Consider the following 20,122-nt stretch of genomic DNA (forward strand, 5'->3'; position numbering starts at 1 on the left):
ACATCCATAATGCATAAAGGGCTTTCTGCATGATTTGGTGTGTTTAATGCGCGTGTCTTCCATTAGGAAGCAGGGCAAGATGTCTGCAGAACACAGCAGGCAGACAGCACATACTTATGATAAAGATGAAAGTAAGACTTGTCTTCTGAATAGCAAATAATTCAAGGGCACTTTTGGGAAAATGATTTCTCCAAACAAACCCATTCGAGCAAATGACCCGACACGAGTCGTGTTCATCGTCGAGGTTGCGGAATGCTATTATTGTGCTTTTTTGCCTTTGTAATGAGTTCCCAGGGATTTCTAAAGCATCCATAACCACTTTCTAGCGACACTTTCCACTTCAAAGTGTATATCATACACAAAACTCTAAACGATTCGACTAGAACAACAATCAAAGTCAAAATACCACAGAAGTTTCTGGAAGTTTCCTCAGAAAACTTTGCAGCCCTTGTAACACCTTAAAATAAATATTACAGCCCTATATCAAACCTAATCGGATTTATAATAAAAGGTAACGTTAGTCCTACAATTTTCCGAATCTGAAAGTCTGAACCGCTAACGCTAAGCCAGCTGGCTATCATGAGCTAAACTGACGCTAAATTTCTGAGAGGATTTTTACGTAATTAACCTTCTCTGTTAACAGCTAGCTAGGTGGCTAACGTGAAGTAACCTGACAGGATTTCTGAGAGGATTTTCATAAATGTTCGTAATCTTCAGTGCTAATGCTAGCATGATAGCTAATGTGAGCTAACATGATAAGATTAGCAAGAGGATTTTTAGGTTATATTCATAAAGGTGTATAACCTTCGATGCTCATGCTAGTCAGCAAGATAACATTATAACATAGCTGCATCTAATCCCTCACAGCATCATTTAAACAAAATGTATAAATATTCATTCTTTTATTACTGCTAATTAGCATGAGCTAACCTGATAGGATTACCTAGCCTAGGAGGGTGTAACGGCTCTCACTGTTCATGACTAGCTAGCTGGCTAGTATTGTATAAGAGAAGATTTTTAAGATATACTGTATTAATAAACGAATATGAGCTAACTTGACAAAAATCAGTGTGTCGCTAAGTGGACAGATGTAGCTAGCACAGTTCACTCCAACTTGTTCGGAAAGTCCCAGAAATAAAACCGCACTAGTACACGGATGTGTGAGGACGTCCGTCCCGTTACCTTCTCGAGCGCTGTAAGCCAGAATGGCTCTCGTTCTCGTCTGCTTTCCCTCGGCTGATTTGCTCGAGCACGTCTGCGAGCAGGTGGACCAGGACGTCCAGGGGCTGAGGACGCAGTCATTAGGACACGGGACAACACAAGAGACAGGGCCGGGCAGCGACGCTTCATCACACAGCTCCTTATTCACCTCATTGCCTGCACACACAGGAACATCAGAGTATTTTTTTTTTTACTGTAGATCTTATTCAAAGGCATCATTGTATAAATCCTTCAGAGAAATCCCATAATTCTGTTCTCACTACAAAAAAATCAATTCAATGTGCATAGCCAGGGGGGTTTAAACTTTTGAACAGGATGATCGGTGTAAATTGTGATCATTTTGCCTTCTGGCAAAGATGTAAATATCTTATGTAGCTTCTGAAGGGCAGGACTAGATGAAAAATGATGCACCTCTTGTCGTTTACGAGCTATTGTCAGAGCTGCTGTTCTGGAAAATGAATCAACACCTTCCGACCAATCAGAATCGAGAATTCTCTTTAACTTGGTGACACACGTTACACGGCACGATGACACAGAAAAGAGGGAGTATTGAATGTGATATTTGAGTAGCTTGCTCGCTAAGCTTACGTGATATGTCTACATTTGATTTTTTTTTAAAGGAAATATTGCAGAAATGAAGGTCAGACATGCTCAAGCGAAGTGCTTCTGGGAAACTGCATTACGCACAGAATAACATGAGGACCTCGTGCAACTCCAGGTGCATACGTAACGTTAAAAATGAGGCTGAATACAAACAAGCAGAATGCAAAAAGAGTGTTAATCAGGGCCTGAAATAGACGAAGGCATAGATTCGAAGCTCCCATGAGCCTCTGAAAACGCAATCTATTATTCATGGCATGTACAGGATGAAGCTTCAGACCTGATTTTGATGGTTTTAAAAGACACCATTACACATTTCTACCCGTTTAGACTGACCCAATTTTACAGGAAAAAAAAACCCCCAAAAACATAGAAATGGGAACTAATGTGTTTTTCAAAGAAGCCATGAGAATTGTTACGAATTTGCACATGTTTTAAATGTATTATTCTTTATTATACCATGTCCACAGAAAATACTCATTTCTGATTCAAGCCGCTGGCAGCTTGTAATAATGATGATAATAATAATAATAATAAGAAGAAGAAGCAGAAGAATGTTCTCTGCACATTTCATTGTTAAATTCTAACAACAATGGAAAAAAAAAAAAATCTGGATTTCATTTTCATTAACCGTCTGCTTCGCCCGTGCTTCCTGGAAGCAACACGGGAAAAAACATTGATGGATTTCACACCTGAACTCGATGTTACTTGTAGCCAATGGCAGCAATCCTCCTGCTGTTCTTCCAGACATTTCATTTGCCATTATCAGATATTATAGACGACGCTTTTCCTCCTCATTCTGATCCATGAAACCTCAATCACCCTGCTCCAGTACCTTTTACTTTATACATATATACATATATATCTATACTTTTAGTTAGAAATTTGGTGGTCTATACTCGGCAGTACGATAATAGAAATGCAGTGTCACTCTTGAATTCTGGATTCTGATTGGTCAGAAGGTGTTGATTCATTTTCTATAACAGCTTCTCTGACTGTAGTGCATCTGCAAATCACAGGTTTATGTTAATAGTAATATTAATATTAATATTATACGCGAACTTCGAGGAGATTTTTACGTAACCTGCACGGAAGGAGTCTCCAGTGTCAGCGCTTTGTAACGGTCAGACGTCTTTAGGACGGAGAACGTTATGCGTTCTGGTTTCTATGTAACTTGACAAGCTGCGTTTGTGTGTGTGTGTGTGTTTGTTTTTGTTTGTTTATAGCTGTTATAACGTAAGCGAGAACCAGAACTAACTTGTTTCACGGACATTCCACAACATAAAATGTAGCTATAAATGGATAAAAAGTAACACGTGTCTCTAGTTCATAAAAAAATAAATAAATAATTGTTAGCTTTGGAAAACTGCTTTGGTACAAGAGGAATAAAACATTTCAGGACATGCTGTTATCGGTAAGAGTAACTCCTACCACTTCGTTATGGATTATTCGTCATGACATGACATGACGACAGCATGACACGGAGTGCTTTAATCCTCACTTCTAATGTGTTGGAAGGAATTAAAGCACCAAGCTATAGTAGCACTGCTGAATTCTCCCTGGATTAGAAAATAATGACTTAAAAAAAATAAATAACCCAAGGAGCTCAAATTGCCTCTACGTGAAATTTTGATAAAAATCGTCACGGTTTCACAGAGAATCAAGATGGGAAGTAAAAATATGGGAAGCCAAATAACTATCGTCGAGACAAGTTCTCATATCGACAACAACGACATCGATCTGATCGTGCAATTCAGGGTGTTCGCGTTAGGGTAATCGCGCTTCATGAACATCATTGTCTCCAAAACAGTGACGGCAAAAAAAAAACAAACAACAAAAACAAAACAATGAACAAATCAATTTCCATCAGCGCATGGCATAGAAGTCAATCTGCTGGAGCTTCTGTTTAACGTGGGAGAGAAAAACGTCTTCTGAGCTGCAGAATTAGGCGCCGTTATGATGCGGGGAAAACTCGAAGCCCTGTCAGGCAGAGCAAATACGAGTAAATGTCAGATGCCTGGAGGTTGTAATAACGCCGGCCTTCTACTTTACTCATCACTGAAAAGCATGACCTATTTTATGATGAAATCGTGGTATAAAAGTGTGCAGTGTGTGTGAGTGTGTGTGTGGGGGGGGGTTGGGGTTTAAAATACCTTTTAGTGTCAGACTTTTCAAGGTTTTCGGAGTGTACAAGGTTTTTGGGCAACTCCTTCGAGATGTGTTCGACTTCAGCTAGTGAACCTTCTTACATTTTCCATTAAGGCCAAATATCACAACCAGCTCCACTGGGGAAGCATGAGAAGCTGAGAAATACACATGCAGTAGTACGAGCGCAAACACAAGGAGCTGTAAAACGTTCCCCCATACCGATATACTCACGTTTCCCTATTGATGTACAGGGAGAAAAAAATTAATAAAATCACGCTGTATATCAGCAAAGCTTTCTTACAATAGTAACTACTCTCCCTCTATTGCATGAATTATTACGTTTATATTTTTAAAAAAAATGTTTTATGTTTTTTTATTACTTGAAGTAGTTAAAGTAATAATAATAATAAAAAAACATATTTAAAAAATGCAAGAAAACAAATGAGGAGGGGGTAGTTGGTTAATTGTTGCCGTATGGCAACAATGCGCAATTGTGGAACGTATCGTATAGTCAAAAATAACACAGAATGTTTATTCTTTAAACTACATAGTAAGCATGTAAAAGTTATATCTTCTAGAAAGGAATTACAGATGTTAAAAAAAAAAAAAAAAAAAAAAGGACGTGCATGGATTTACTCACTCAAAAGTACATACAAAATTTTTAATTCTTTCTCTTGAAACATAACATTTAGAAAAGAAGGTACAATTGCGAAATGTCTGAAATGACCCCCGGTTTTCTTACTTTGAATGTGAAAAAAAAAATGCAAATATACTGTTAGAGAAGCTGAGTGTGTTTTTTTTTGCTGTGTAGGTCTGTGTTCAATTCATGAACGCACATGCTACAGTTCCATTATCGTACGTTGTTGCCGTACGGCAACATTTACATTTTACCTTCTAACAGAATACTCAAAATATATCAACTTGTTTAAATGACAAAAAAATTTTTAAAAAATAAACGTTAACATCTCAGATAGTGTTTAAATCGTTTCCTTTAAGTAGTTTTGCCTAAATATTGACAAATGAATCTGATTTTGAGAGCTGTCTGATGATGACCTTCACCGTGCCACGCGACTGAAGAAAAGGAAGTGCAAACCGAACTTCCTGATCATGTGACATGGCGTTTATTTATGATGTCATGTTTAAAAGACCCCTTTTCCAGTTATAGTACATAGGAAAATAATAGTTTTGTATTACTGCCAATCAAAAAAATGAACTAATTGATGCCATATGGAGTACAGGGCAGTAAAGGGCGAGTGTTGTTAATGATTCATTAACGGTCAATTAACCGACATTAAAACGGAATCAAATACATAGTAAAAATTTAACTACATTCCATCTTCTCGGAGGTCCTGATATATTTTTTTTTACGGCATTTACGATTTCTGACCCCGGGCTACACCGATACAGGAGACACCTGAAGACGGCGCTGATCATTAGTATTATAAAACGAGAAATTTGTAGATAAATTCACCTACATTCATGATATCTGAATATATTTTAGAACTGAATAGCTTGGTTTGAATGCGGATGTAACCGGCTTTGAAACAAGAAGTATTTTTTATTTTTTTTTAAAATATAATAGGAAACACACTGCCATTCTTGCCTGAGAATGGCGCATCATTTAGAGAGCAACAGAAATCAGGATAATGATGTTCTCAAGTGATTCGGAGGTGATTTACATTTTACACCTGCCCTGCACTAAAGTTGCTTTTAAATGTTTTAAAATAATGAAACATGCACTGACTTTGACGACCAAAAGCCGACCGAGATCAGTGAAGATTATTCGAAGCCTATTTGGTACTAAATACACCCACTGGTACTAGAAATCAAGAACAAATTGTCAAACATGACTGAGTTTATTGTGGAATTTTACGACCTGAGCTTCTCTAACCAGGCCTCCTGTGCAAAAAAAAAAAAAAAGATGTTTTAGCGGATGACACGAAGCCGATTTCTAGACATATTTACTCATTATTAGCAGATCATCCTGCGTCGTTCTAGAAATAAACGCCTGAAATAAGCCTGCGAGCTAGAAATTAGCCAACATATCTACTAATATTCTTAGTAATCTTACATGTTTAAAAAAAAGCAATTTACTAAAGAGAAATATGAGTTGAAATTGCCTAAATTCAAGATATTTTTAGTTATATAATATATATATATATTTTCCAGTGTCCTCATATATAAACCTGTGTTTTATACGGAGCAGGAGTGTGGTGTTTCTCACCGTCCGTGTCGACACAGCGGCTCTGTGGAAGCTGACGTCCTGGCCCGCAGTCCGTGTCGTCGGCAGGAACGCACTCCTCCAGCCCGAGCAGCTGCCAGCTGAAACAGCTGGGCTCGTCGCAGGGCGTGGCCTCCACCAGGTGAGCACAGCTGCCCTCGCCTCCAGTCGGGAAATTTGTGATCTTTCGCCGTCGGAATTTGAAACCTGGAACAGACCGAGACGACTTACACGGGAAGCAACTCGAGCATAAAGCTGTCCGATGAGCCGAGACAAGGGACAGGAGGGTAATAAAACATACACGAGGGTTAGAGTAGCGCTACAAAACACAACACGGTCGGCAAAACCGATCAATCTTACACGTTTAAGAAGGATAACTTGAACGAACCAGAAACTGATATGCACAAATATAACACATAAATAACGTGGACGATAATCTATTACAGCACGCATCATGATTCCTAGCTAGCATTATTTCACTACAATGCCATGTTTAACTTATACAACTTTGGACGAATCAGAGCAGAGTATGCAAATAAGATGCAAATGCACGTCTTGAGTCACGGTGATTTTTATAACAGGAGCGATTCTTAAAAACCAACAATACAAATAATAGGAATAAGACAATTTTCCACGAGATAAGCCTACGTGAAGACGGATATATAAGTCTGATGTAGTTGCTTTGACTTTGAAGTCAAATTTTACGCTCATTTACAGTCTCAGAGTTGAATGTTGAGACTTTTTTTTAATCCTTTGTCACTTCTTTCTATTTTCCAGTCTCCTCTCAGGCTACTCATCCATTTCGTCGCTCATTTAATGAACAATTATGATAAAGCAGCATGTGAAAATAGTTCTGGTTCGAACAGTCGATGGTGTGAATGCGAATGAGATCGCTGTCCGTCCTCCGTCCACGTTCAGTGGAAAAAATAATAAAAATTTCACCGACAAATTTCATTCAATTTCGGTAAAGCTGTTATTTCGCAGCCTTGAGACATTTTACGGCATGAAATTGAAGAAGAGTCATTACGGATCCTGTGCTGGAATAACGCTGCACTAATCGTTCTGACCTCAGCGCTGAGAAGCACCTCCATGGGACTTCAAATGAAATCATTTTTAATGTCAGTCAGATTTATTATTTTCTTTTAATAGAAACTTGGTCATAGCTGTTTATTAATTTTTTTTACATGTATATTAATGTGTTTAAATAAAAAAAAAGGAGACATTTTTAGATTTCTTCTTCTAAACAATCACTTCATATACACGCGTCGGTGTTACAGAAACAGTGAAAATAGAGAAACCTAAAAAAAAAAAAAAACCCTCCTCCGACCTTTTATTAAGTGCAGGGTTGCCAGATCTGCATGACAACCACATATGAAAGGAGTCTCCAGTGTCTGCGCTTTGTGGTTTCTTGGTAAAATGACTTTTTCACATTGAACGTAGCTAGAAATGGATAAAAACTCGTCATTCTCTGGAACACTGTAATCCATGTTGTTGTATGAGTTGAGTAAAACAAGGATGAGCGTGTGAAGCTGTACCTTTCTTCACGGTTTGGTCGTTGCAGTTTTCAAAGGTGCATGGCCCCCAAGCCCCCCAGGGAGACACCTCACACTCCACAGGACACGAGATGTGGCACAGCTGGCTGGTACTCGGAACAGGACCCACGCACAGCTGGCTGTCTACTGGCTGAGGTGCTGTAGGGCAAACACACACACACACATATAAACACACCTGTTATAAAACATCCACAGCAGACGAATATAGAGTAAGCCACTTTGGCTATAAGCCTAAATATAATAACGCACATGTAGTTAGGCTTTTATAAATACAAATTTCATTTAAAAAAATAATAATAACGTGTTTCCAATAACGTGGCTCCATACACCGTCAGACAGAACCTCGTCACAATGCTGTGTGTGACAACCGGATGTCTGATCTCAGGAGTGCTCTGCTCCTCAAAGCTTGATCCCAGAGGCTTGAAGTAACAAAACGACAGAAATCTTTCACACCTCTGGGGAAAAGGGTGCGCCTAATTGCTTTCCCTCAGCGTGCGGCTGAAATTAATGGGCCTAAAAATGATAACGAGCATGCGGCAGCGCGAGATCAGCGGATCAAGGGCTAAATTAACGCCAAGCTTCGCAGGTTGTACTTGTTTACTTTGCCAGATGGCCTGGAGCCCCCGAGCAGACGTTTGTGTGTAATCAAAACTCCTGAGCAGCGAGAATACACACTCCTACTATATCATGCACGCACACACGCACATGAACACACACAGGAGCTGTGTGGGATGATGCACTATAGACAAATCAGCTACAAGCTGTTGATTTAAAAACTAGCAATCTCAAACCTGTGTAAGAACAAGAGAGCTACAGCTTGAAAAGTCATGGGTCATAATCACTTGTTTACATTGGGTAATAATTCCTATGAATAATGCATTATCAACACAAGTAGAGCATGCATAACACTTTATAATGACCGGCCTAGTGTATAGTAGATATAGTTCCTAGTTAGAGTTACACGCATAATACTTGTATAATGCATGAACTTATGACTTCATAATGTCAGGTCACAGAGCATTTTATGAAACATGTCACGAGCATATCAGGTTACTTAACACTCTATAAAGCATGAGCATATGACTTCATAATGTCAGGTTACATAACAGTTTATAAAGCATGAACATATGTCTACATAATGTCAGGTTATATAACACGTTATAAAGCATTAGTATATGACTTCTTAATGTCAGGTGATATAACACGTTATAAAGCATTAGCTTATGACTTCTTAATGTCAGGTGATATAACACGTTATAAAGCATTAGCTTATGACTTCTTAATGTCAGGTGATATAACACGTTATAAAGCATTAGCTTATGACTTCTTAATGTCAAGTGATATAACACGTTATAAAGCATTAGCTTATGACTTCTTAATGTCAGGTGATATAACACGTTATAAAGCATTAGCATATGACTTCTTAATGTCAGGTGATATAACACGTTATAAAGCATTAGCTTATGACTTCTTAATGTCAGGTGATATAACACGTTATAAAGCATTAGCTTATGACTTCTTAATGTCAGGTGATATAACACGTTATAAAGCATTAGCATATGACTTCTTAATGTCAGGTGATATAACACGTTATAAAGCATTAGCATATGACTTCTTAATGTCAGGTGATATAACACGTTATAAAGCATTAGCTTATGACTTCTTAATGTCAGGTGATATAACACGTTATAAAGCATTAGCTTATGACTTCTTAATGTCAGGTGATATAACACGTTATAAAGCATTAGCTTATGACTTCTTAATGTCAGGTGATATAACACGTTATAAAGCATTAGCTTATGACTTCTTAATGTCAGGTGATATAACACGTTATAAAGCATTAGCTTATGACTTCTTAATGTCAGGTGATATAACACGTTATAAAGCATTAGCATATGACTTCTTAATGTCAGGTGATATAACACGTTATAAAGCATTAGCTTATGACTTCTTAATGTCAGGTTAGTTCAATCTATCATGTACTCTGGAATTCTAAAGTGTTATACATGTCAACATACCCACTCATAAGTATTTGTACATGCAGTATGTACATGTTATGTTAAGTATTGTAAACTTCTACAGTATTTATATGTATGTAATGTCTTAAAATTAATTTATAATGCATTATTCATAGGAAGTGTTCCGCTGAATTTCCATTATTAGATGTTTTCATCAGAAGCAGAATCCGATCCAGACACATAGCTTAGCATTTGGGGATTAAGGGCCCAATGTATAAGACCTGTTATAACCATTAATTACAGAATGACAATGGACTTGTGATAAACACAGTTAATTACCTTCGGAGGTTCACTACGTTGCCAAAAAACCCCACACACCCTGTCTGTCAGTGTCATATCTGACATCATGAATATTTCTCACACAGCAGTATCAGTCCATAGAGAACTCATTATATCTACAGTAAGGTGCAAAAGTCTGAGTCCAGTACGGAAAACGGTTATATATGTCACTGTTTTTGACAAACAAAATACAAAATTTGACTCAATTGATTCAATTTATTCAAGAATATGCTAAGAACATTATGCAAAACTGAGTCACGGCATAGATTTAGCAGTTTCGGGATTCGTTATACACAATTTAAATCTTTATGCGCAGTTTGCTTCATTTGCTGTGACTTCGCTAGAACAATAAAACTTGCAGTCCTAGCACACTCGTGTCTGGACCACAGGTTTATATTAATGCACTTGTTCTAATACATTATCATTTCTATAGTATCAACTTGCATCTGTGGGTCAAAGCCACTAAAATGGCCTCCAGTGGTTACAGTCCACTAAAATGGCCGCCAGTGGTTACAATCCTATAAAATGGCCACCAGTGGTTTGTGTCCATTAAAATGGCCGCCAGTGGTTATAATTCACTAAAATGGCCTCTAGTGGTTACAGTCCACTAAAATGGCGGCCACCAGTGGTTATAATTCACTAAAATGGCCTCCAGTGCTTAGAGTCCACTAAAATGGTGGCCACCAGTGGTTATAATTCACTAAAATGGCCTCCAGAGTTTAGAGTCCACTAAAATGGTGGCCGCCAGTGGTTATAATTCACTAAAATGGCCTCCAATAGTTACAGTCCACTAAAATGGCCTACAGTGGTTATAATTCACTAAAATGGCCGCCAGTGGTTACAGCCCATAAAATGGCCTCCAGTGGTTATAATTCTCTAAAATGGCCGCCAGTGGTTATAATTCACTAAAATGGCCTCCAGTGGTTACAGTCCACTTAAATGGCGGCCGCCAGTGGTTATGATTCACTAAAATGGCCACCAGTGGTTACAGTCCACTAAAATGGCCGCCAGTGGTTATAGTCCACTAAAACGGCCACACCATGTCACATAGCACCTTCGATCCGAACTCAGGAGCAAATAATTATTTTACGATGCGTGATTTGTTTTCCACGACAGCAAAATCATAAAGTGTAAACCCGGCTTTATGCAGAATGACAAGAATTAACAAACGTAATACCTGCTGATTAATCGTTGTTACTTGATATTGTTGGAACTAGTACAGTTCACTACATTCCATGTTTTATCATTTCTACTAGGTCTCAAGTATAAAACAAATCCTCCTCATCTTTCGAGGAATAATATCATTTTGTTTGAAAACCATAAAAAGCTGGAACACTATTCATTTTTCACATCTGATAGACAACAACAACAGCACTTTTGAGTGCCATTGCATATTTACTGCTGCTTCACACACAACACATTTAGCTGACATGCAAACAAATGGTGATGTAGAGGCATTTGAACAAGCAAAGGAGATGTGTTTGTCAGAAATGGAGGGGAAAATGACATTTTGAGTAGAGAGGAGGGCTAGTGGGAGGATATTAAGAGGAAATTCAACGGCGTTCCATCCATCTTACCTGTGTTTTCAACGTTGGTGGAAAGGCTGGGCGTGACACTGGGCTTCTGGCTGCTCTGAGACCAGCTTTCTATAAAATACACACAAAAATATATATCACCAGCAAAACAGATTAGAAGCATTTCTTCACTTTTATACCAGTGAGGCAGGATACAATTCAAGTGTACAGATGAGAATGTTAGAGTTCTGGTTAAGGGTGTTGCTCTGAAAGCCAGTAGCAGGTCTGTAACAGTCTGGGAATTTCAAGAATTATAGCATGGTACTGTTACCTCTGAGAAAACTGCTCTGGGTGAGAACCCATTATATGAACCTGGCCAGACTGCTGATTGCGTAGCATACCATAATCACTCTTTTCCACTAGACCATACAGTGGTTACAAACATAAATCCAGAGCTATCCCCATTTTGGTCAAGTACCTGTGTTCATTTCCCATGAAAGTGGAAGCAGTTCTCTAGATGTGACGGATGAATTGATTTTCTTTGGTACAAAAAACAAACAACAACAAAAACCCCAGGCATATCACTTATTTGATGCTAACCCTCGGAGGTATATGCCTATTTTGTTTGTTTTGGATGGCCAGTATGAGTGTAACACTCCAGTCATGATTCAGTTCCATTCACGATATGTTACGATTCGAATATGATATGATCCGAACGTCAACCTATTTTTTTAAACAAAATTTGAATGAACCAAGATTATGACAGTGAAAAGGCTCATTTTTCAATTTATGCATCATAAACAATGCAAAACAATGTGCATTTTTGTCTGGATGAAACTAAATAAATCGAAATGATCGACAGACTTTTAGAGCTCCAAAGGTGGTTAAAACGCCGGACTTCCACGACCTCGTTCTTGGGCACTGTAGATTTCAGTGACACAGGGCTAGTGTCGTTTGAAAGCTACTGAAGAGATTTCGCATAACTCTGTATGACACAACTTTCCATAGTTATACTCTTGAAATACTCAACGCGCACAAATAAACATTGAGAATCTGAAGATCAAGTGGAAAATCCGGTGTCCTGTAATGGGATGGCAGTGAATTCATGGTGCTGCTGCTCGCTACCGAGACAGGATGAACTATCGAGCCAGATTGTTGTAAACGTAGTCCAAATGATTCTACGGGCGCCAATACGTTTGAAGAGAAAAGTATTGGCGCCCATAGCGTCATTCGTAGGCGCCACTACTCAGCAAAGCTGAACATGGTTTACATGCAAGTGTCAGGTCTACATTTCACCACAAAGGTGCTTCTTCGTGTTTTACTCACGCAACCTACACACAAGTCACACACAACACAGTTCAAACAGATCAGATTGACATCTTGTCTTCCCAACCTCCCTGCCCTTCGCACTATCCAGATCAGCCCGATAACCGGATAGAACCTCTGCACCGTGTTGATTAGGACGCGTCCCACCACCTCCCTTTGAACCCAGCACGAGCAGCTGATGGTCTCTTTAAGAGCGATCTCTGCTGCAGCACTTTCATTCACACCTCCGCTTTAAAGACGTGTCGGCTCGGGCATGTGCGTTTGCTGATAGGTGTCTGCGCACGGGAAGGCGAAAACGAGAGAAGCAGAAAAAAAAAGGGAAGGGAAGTGAAAGATAGGACGAGATGTGGAGGTGAAGTTATTATGAAAGCAGGTGTAAAAGACAGAAATGAGGAGAGAGTCAGACAGGGAAAGATGGAGACAGTGATGTAGGGATGAAAATGACAGAAAAATGAGGGTTGTATTTTTTAAAAGTGCTGATGCAGTATGTATGAGACAGTATAATGTGAGTTTCTATGAAAAAAAAAAAAAAAACACGGGAAAAAAATATTTATTCCCATTTGAAAAAAAAAAAAATAGGACTATATCCTTAACGCTAAGATTTCTTACCACAAATCTTTTCTTTTTATAATCCATATCAGAACAAAAAATAGAGAAACCCTTTCCATTTTGCTCATCCAGAAAGTGTCGTCATCAACCCTGTATAAATCATGTGTTGGGTTTGTACCTGGCTTGTCTTGGCTGGTGCTCAGGTCAGAGGTCGGATCGGCGTTAGCTTGGATGCAGTACACCTCCCTGGTCTGCATGCCGCCTCCACACAAACCCGTCTGGTTGGAGCGACGTCGGTCCTGCTGGCTGAGCAACATGTCCACGCGACACTCCGCCCACTCCGTGGTCCTCCAGGTGTAGCTGATGAGGTCATGTGACAAACTGGTTACTGACATTTTATATACAGTAAGGGTTTATCCGGACGAGTAAGGGTTATTTAGAAAAACCCCAAATAACGTGTACATAGTTATTACGTCCAAAGAAATTCAACAGCTAGCAAAACAGTCTGCAGGTTAATTGGCTGATTTCCAGATCAGCAAATGATCAGATCTGCAAGAACCTCGAAATGATCATTTTATTCAAATCTACGTAGCTCAAACTTATGATTTATTTGACATTGTGTGTCAGCTGTCATGACGTTCTAACATAAGTTAGCCCAGAAAGTGTCATAACACGTTATGTCACCTTAAGTCAAGGTTATGTCAAATTGACAAAACTGACCAAAGCACTCTTTATGACGGGTGATACCTAGTGGAATAGCCTTTAGAAATGTTTATACAGGTGTATATATTTGGTATTAAGGGTTTATGGAAGTGTTGTGTAGCCTTATGAACACTGATCGCTGTTAGTGAAGTGATGAGTCTGATCACACCGTCTGGATTGTTTTTGTATAATCTGGTATCAGTTAGTGTCAGGCTTCGTAGCGAATGCTCACATGGCACAGGGCGGGACGCTGTCTCCAAGTGGCTCGCACAGCTGGCTTTCCTCCAGCACCGGGCACTGGGCTCCTCCGCCCACCGGGAGCTGCTGGATGTCCCTGCTGCGGGTCCGGATGCCCGTCGGGGTGTCTGGGTCGGCACACGTCTTCGAGCACGGAGTCCACTCTGCCCATTCGCCCACCATGCAATCTTTAGGCATCAGGCATGGTCGGTGAAGGTCGGGGAGACTCCAGTGGGGGCACTGACTACATCGACACACAGAAACCGGTACAGTGGGACTAGTGCAAGGAGGGTGGTGTCTTCCATCACACTCAAGCCTTCTACTCCAGGCCAAACCACAAACTCAGAATCTGGCTCTTCCAGATTATACCCTTTCCCATCTTAAATGGTGACTATTACTGACAGGTATACTGTAATAGATACAATTACATAACATTCCTTGCTTACAAACTTCTGGAAGAAGAAGCCTTTATTTGTCATATATACATACCGGCACAGTGAAATAATTTTTTTTTTTTGCATAACCCAGCTTGTTGTTGGGGGTCAGAGCACATGGTCAGCAATAATACAGCACCTCTGGAGCAGATATGGCCAATCGCATCGCTCGAGAGCAAAACAGTGGCCGTTTGGCAGTGCTGGGGATTGAACCCCAGACCTTCTGATCAGTAACCCAGAGAGAGACTCGACCATTGAACCACTACTGCCACCACTGTGCCACCACTGCTACTGGAGTATTTCTTCATAATGAGATTAATCTTTTAAAAAATGAGTATACTGAAATTCGTTCCAAGGATGATCCCTGTGAATATAGATTTATTTCATATTTCTTTACGTGATTTGATCTGCCAATCATCCGCTAGTCAACACGTAGCGCAGCATTAATCACTATGTCGATCCGAGCGGAAGTAACCAGACATGTTTGGTAGAATTACCGCCTAATCGTTACGCTTCTGAAGATTGAGAAACTAATAATTTACTGTAAAATTGCAGCGTTTTATCTTTTTTCTTTTTTTCTTTTTTCGCCTGTCTACACTGTCCAGGGGCGAAGCGGCTGCTGGGCCATTAGAGTTAATTACAGACTGCATTAAATGCAGTGTAGCATCATTTAGCATTCTTGCATTTAGCTGTCACTTGTGCCGTACTTAGCTTAAGCAAGAGTTCAACTCTGAGCTCGGTTTCAGTCCAAAAAAAACCCTGTCCAGCAAAAAAGAAGAAATCAGATCAAAAGAAGTGAGAGCCGAACGTTTGGAGGAATATTGGCAAGAGTCGTCTGGAAGAATATTGGCATGAGCCATGGAGCAATTACTTCAGAGGAAGGTTTTGAGAAACGCCAAAAACAAGTATGAATATTTCAGAGGAAGGAAAAAAAAAAAAAACAACTTAAAGATGAATACTTATGCATCTGGGAAGCGTGTGAGTCATTTTCACGGTTCCTTTTTGAAATATTATATTCCTGTCACAGCATAGAAGGACTAAGGAGCCGCGTTTTGTACGTATTTGCATATCACTGACTTACTTAATCTAAAAAGTATTCGGATAATAATTGGTGTGCTGTTCGGTTATTGTTTTACAGTTGTTTCCGTGAAATCGTGTGGGTTTTTTTTTGCCTCGATAACGACACCTCGGGGTGTAAAAGAAAGCATGTCAGTGTCTCCTGTACTTCAATCACATCAAAAGAAAGTGTCAATAAATCCATCTCAAAGGGACGAGGCATACATTTAGTGCGAGTGTGTATGATATCATATTTACTTACATATTTGAGGCGAAATATTTACCGTTACTCTACGCAGTTATCACCAGACTTCACCAGACTTGTCACTAGACTTCACATAGACATCGCCGGATATCTTGGCAGCGCAATATCGTGTAAAGGTGATTAAAATGTTACATCACCCAAGGCACAAACCGTACTCCCCCGCCCCCACTTTCTGTCTTATAGAGATGCTTTGATACCATTGTAATTGTAAAAGCTGGCACATAAAATACTGTTGACTTGACTCGAGTCTTTTCGAACACAGCTGGCCTCACGAGCTCATACATGTCACGGAGGCGAGCGTGTATAGAGTTGTCATCGGCGTGGCAGAAAATAGGCATCAGAGAGAGAAAGTACGATGCACGGCTTTGACAACCTGCTAGAAAACAAGAGAGAGAGAGAGACAGAGAGAGAGAGAGAGAGAGAGAGAGAGAGAATGGTTCTCTGCCTGTCATCCTTCATGACAGAGGTGAGGGGGAAAAAAAAATAGCTACAGAGGCACTCACAGACGCTGAAACCGCTCTTAGCTCCCAAAAGTGGATGCCAAATCTAAATAAATTGCTCACTCGGGTTTTTTTTTTTTTTCTGTCACAGGACAAAATGAGATCGTTAAATAGCGCAGTGCATTTGCAATAGATGAGAAAAATAAACCTGGAGCTACATAATAATTGAACGGTCATTAATTCTGCAGTTAGAAGTTAGATTTCAAAGCAACACAATCGCAAAATGGATTTTAAAACACTCAATATACTGTATCTTCTGTAACGCAAGATATATATATATATATATATATATAGTTTGTTTGCTCTGGAGCTAGCAGTCAAATTTACATTGACTTTGACTTTATTCCAAATGTACAGGGCCATTTAACAACACACAAGCATTTACAAATCCATTTAAGAACACTCATTTATGATAACGAGAAACTGAGCGCTATCTCGCTAAAAAAAAAAAAAAAAAATGTATATTGTAAATTGTTTTGTAAAGACACGGACACAAAGCGTAAATAGCATTGCTAAGCTACGTAGCATTTTAAAATTTTGAGATCTAGCCATGAAAACAAATGATCGTACTCATCATTCGCAGGTTTCTGGTCAAGTTTGCGGATTAAGGAGTGGAATGATTTAGGAAAAAATGCATTCCTGTTGTCTTTCGCCTGGATGTGGAAGAAATATTTACAAACATTGACGGTGGAATACTGATACGAAGGTTGTGAGTTCAAATCCCAGCACTGCCAAGCTGCCACTGCTGGGCCCTTGAGCGAGGCCCTTAACCCTCGTATGCTCAGTTGAATAAAATGAGCTAAATGTAAGTCGCTCTGGATAACGGCGTCTAAATGTATGAGATTTTGGGTTAAACGGACTACTATTACTTGTTAACTCCGGTGCAAAAACAAAGAAGGAAAAGTCAGGTATGAAATATGTCCTATCTGACTGACTGCATTTGGAATAAAAGAAAGATCGTGCTACTTAGAGTTCTTTACCTGAGAGGCACGGTGCTGCCGTTGCGGTGCACACAGACGACCTGTCGAGCCTGGTATCCCAACTCGATGCCCCACAGGCTGCTCTCCTGCCGGTTCAATTTGTTGCGGGTCCGTTTGCTCTTGATGAGCTCGCGTGTCTCTGGGTCCCTGACACCCTGCCGTTCTTTACCTTTCCTGCGTCGAGCTTGGCGTGTAACACGGGGCGGCGAGACAGAAGAAGTAGACGTCACCGGTGGTGGTGCAGGATGGAGGCGGCACTCGGTCCAGGAGCCCAAGCGCAAGTTGAAGACCATCTCCCTGCCCTCACAGTGCCTTGGCGCGCATGTCCGGAACTCTGTAAGGTTGGGACACGGCATGCCTCCGAACAGCGGCGGTGCCAGGACAGAGCGGGCGCGATTCTGCAGCCCCAAACCGCACGTCTTGGAGCAGGACGTCCACGGGCTGAATTGCGACACCACGCAGTCCCTTGGGCACGGAATCAGACAGGCCTGTTCAAGCCGTGGCCTCGGCTCAAAGTACTCGCAGATGGAATCGTCGGCTGGAGAACCGTCGGTTCTCAGCACGCAGCTCACCTCCCGCGTCTGGATTCCTGCCTCGCCGTGTAAACAGTGCCCACTGCCTCCTGAGTGCTGTGCTAAAGGCGAGCACCGGTTCCAGGAGCCAAGCTGCCAGTCGTACAGCTCGCGGTGCCAGTCACAGACACGGAAGCAGCTCTGCTGGTTGGCCGGGCGTGACGACTGCTGGCAGTTGGTGGGAAGCGTAGTCCAGCCCTCCACATGGGCACACCACACGGCACGGCTCTGACTGCCACCCGGGCCGCAATCGCTGCCCATACACCTTCCCCAAGGACCTGAGGAGAAACGGACCAAAAGGAAGCGTCAGAGTTTCACCCAGTGTAACACACTTATGTACATTTTCTCAGATTCTAAAAGAAGAGAGATTTCGGTTGTGATATTTGACGTCACTTTTACCATCATATGACGCGAACATACCGAACGTACACTGAGCTACAAAGTCGGATGTCACGATGCTCTAATGTCAGCCTGGAAAGTGTCTTAACACAGCATTATGTCAAGAGAAATCAGTGCCATGTCTGGTTGACGTCAACCAGATATGAAAGCAGTCTTTATGACAGCCGACGCCTGTTGGAATAAGCCTTTATAAATGTTTGTTTAGGTTTTGTCTTTATGTCGCCTTTATGTAGCACCATGAACACAGCAGGCCGACGTTGTTACTAGAGAAGCGAACTCCTTTGTTAATCCAATTTGAACATTTCAGAGGATGAAAATAAAATGGAAATTTCATGTAGCCTTATGAACACTGCCTTTAAATGAAGTGTTACGTGATTTAAAAAAAAAATAAATAAATCGTCACTAGAGAAATCATGGCAAGCGCAAACCGCACAAGCACAAAAGGCTTAAAAGTGTTAAACACAAATACATATGTATTTACAAAAACAGCGATACATTAAAAGAACTCGTTCTCATTGTGTCAGCTAATTTCAACAGTTTACATCTCAATCCTATTTTTTTTTTAGCTGATCTTGCATGCCCTTGATGTAGAACTTGAGCTGTGTTAATAAAACAAAGTTGAATGTGGGTGTCTTAGCGGCGCTCCTTTATATTCGCAGTGCAGTCGTCTAATGCGAATGCTGAGCGAGTAATGGGCTGAAATTAGTCACACTTTAATTATAGCTCATTACCTGATGCTGCGGAAGACTGGCAGCTGAAATGCGCCTGAAATTCCGAGTGCAGAATGAAGTCTCTGAGAGCAGAGGACACGATCGTTGGGGGGAAAAAGGAGCATAATTGCTAAGAGCATTATTTTTTTTTTGTGATGGCAAGCTCATTTGTTTTTGGACAGGGATAAATATACGTTTCTAGGGAAATTTAAGTATCATTAGGAAAACGCGAACGTAAAACACGGCAACGTTCTCTGATTAAAGAGTATTTACTGTAAGGTTAGCCTTTTCGTATATGCGTTTGATTTTGCCTGAACCTGTACCAAGCCAACCTATCCAATATGACCTGATCGTTCTTTTCTCACTGAAATATACGCTACTGTATCAGCACACTGGAACCCAAAACAGACAAAAAGCAGAAAATCAGATTTACAAACTTTTTTTCCACTGTATACACAGTACATGACCGAAAAAGACAAATTCCATTAAACGTAACAAAAGTCCTGTGAACAGTTTTGGAGAACCAAAACAAACAGAATATATACGTTTAACCTACTATGTCTCTATTCCTATGTGATCTATCGACACCAAACAAAAATAGAATGACGTCGTTTACGTCATTACGCCATTCAACATCGAGAGTCTGACTGGCGACCTCAAAAAGTCAAATAATATAATCAATAACGCGATCAAATTCAAATGTTACCGAGACAGAAATCCAGACATCTTACATTACCAGTAACACGTATATCTTATACTGAACGTTATGTATTTTACTGTAAGATCACTGAGTTCTGAGGACCTTTCTGTCATCTTCAACCCAGTGATAATGACGAGC

General features: G+C 40.3%; 1 protein-coding gene across 1 annotated transcript in view; it reads right to left on the reverse strand.

Moving 5' to 3' along the window:
* The window catches only part of LOC128599413 (thrombospondin type-1 domain-containing protein 7A), a 67,237-nt gene extending 47,332 nt beyond the window's left edge, over positions 1-19,905 (reverse strand). The window contains exons 1-9 of the mRNA XM_053610950.1: positions 19,901-19,905; positions 19,306-19,367; positions 17,604-18,453; positions 14,364-14,612; positions 13,608-13,789; positions 11,618-11,686; positions 7,726-7,881; positions 6,194-6,397; positions 1,183-1,377 (exon numbers count right to left, since the gene is read on the reverse strand). Of these exons, the coding sequence (XP_053466925.1) occupies positions 1,183-1,377; positions 6,194-6,397; positions 7,726-7,881; positions 11,618-11,686; positions 13,608-13,789; positions 14,364-14,612; positions 17,604-18,453; positions 19,306-19,367; positions 19,901-19,905 (1,972 nt within the window). The remainder of the gene's footprint in view (positions 1-1,182; positions 1,378-6,193; positions 6,398-7,725; positions 7,882-11,617; positions 11,687-13,607; positions 13,790-14,363; positions 14,613-17,603; positions 18,454-19,305; positions 19,368-19,900) is intronic.
* Positions 19,906-20,122: the final 217 nt, after the last annotated feature.

The sequence above is a fragment of the Ictalurus furcatus genome, chromosome 23 (assembly GCF_023375685.1).
Source record: "Ictalurus furcatus strain D&B chromosome 23, Billie_1.0, whole genome shotgun sequence".
Lineage (NCBI taxonomy): Eukaryota > Metazoa > Chordata > Actinopteri > Siluriformes > Ictaluridae > Ictalurus > Ictalurus furcatus.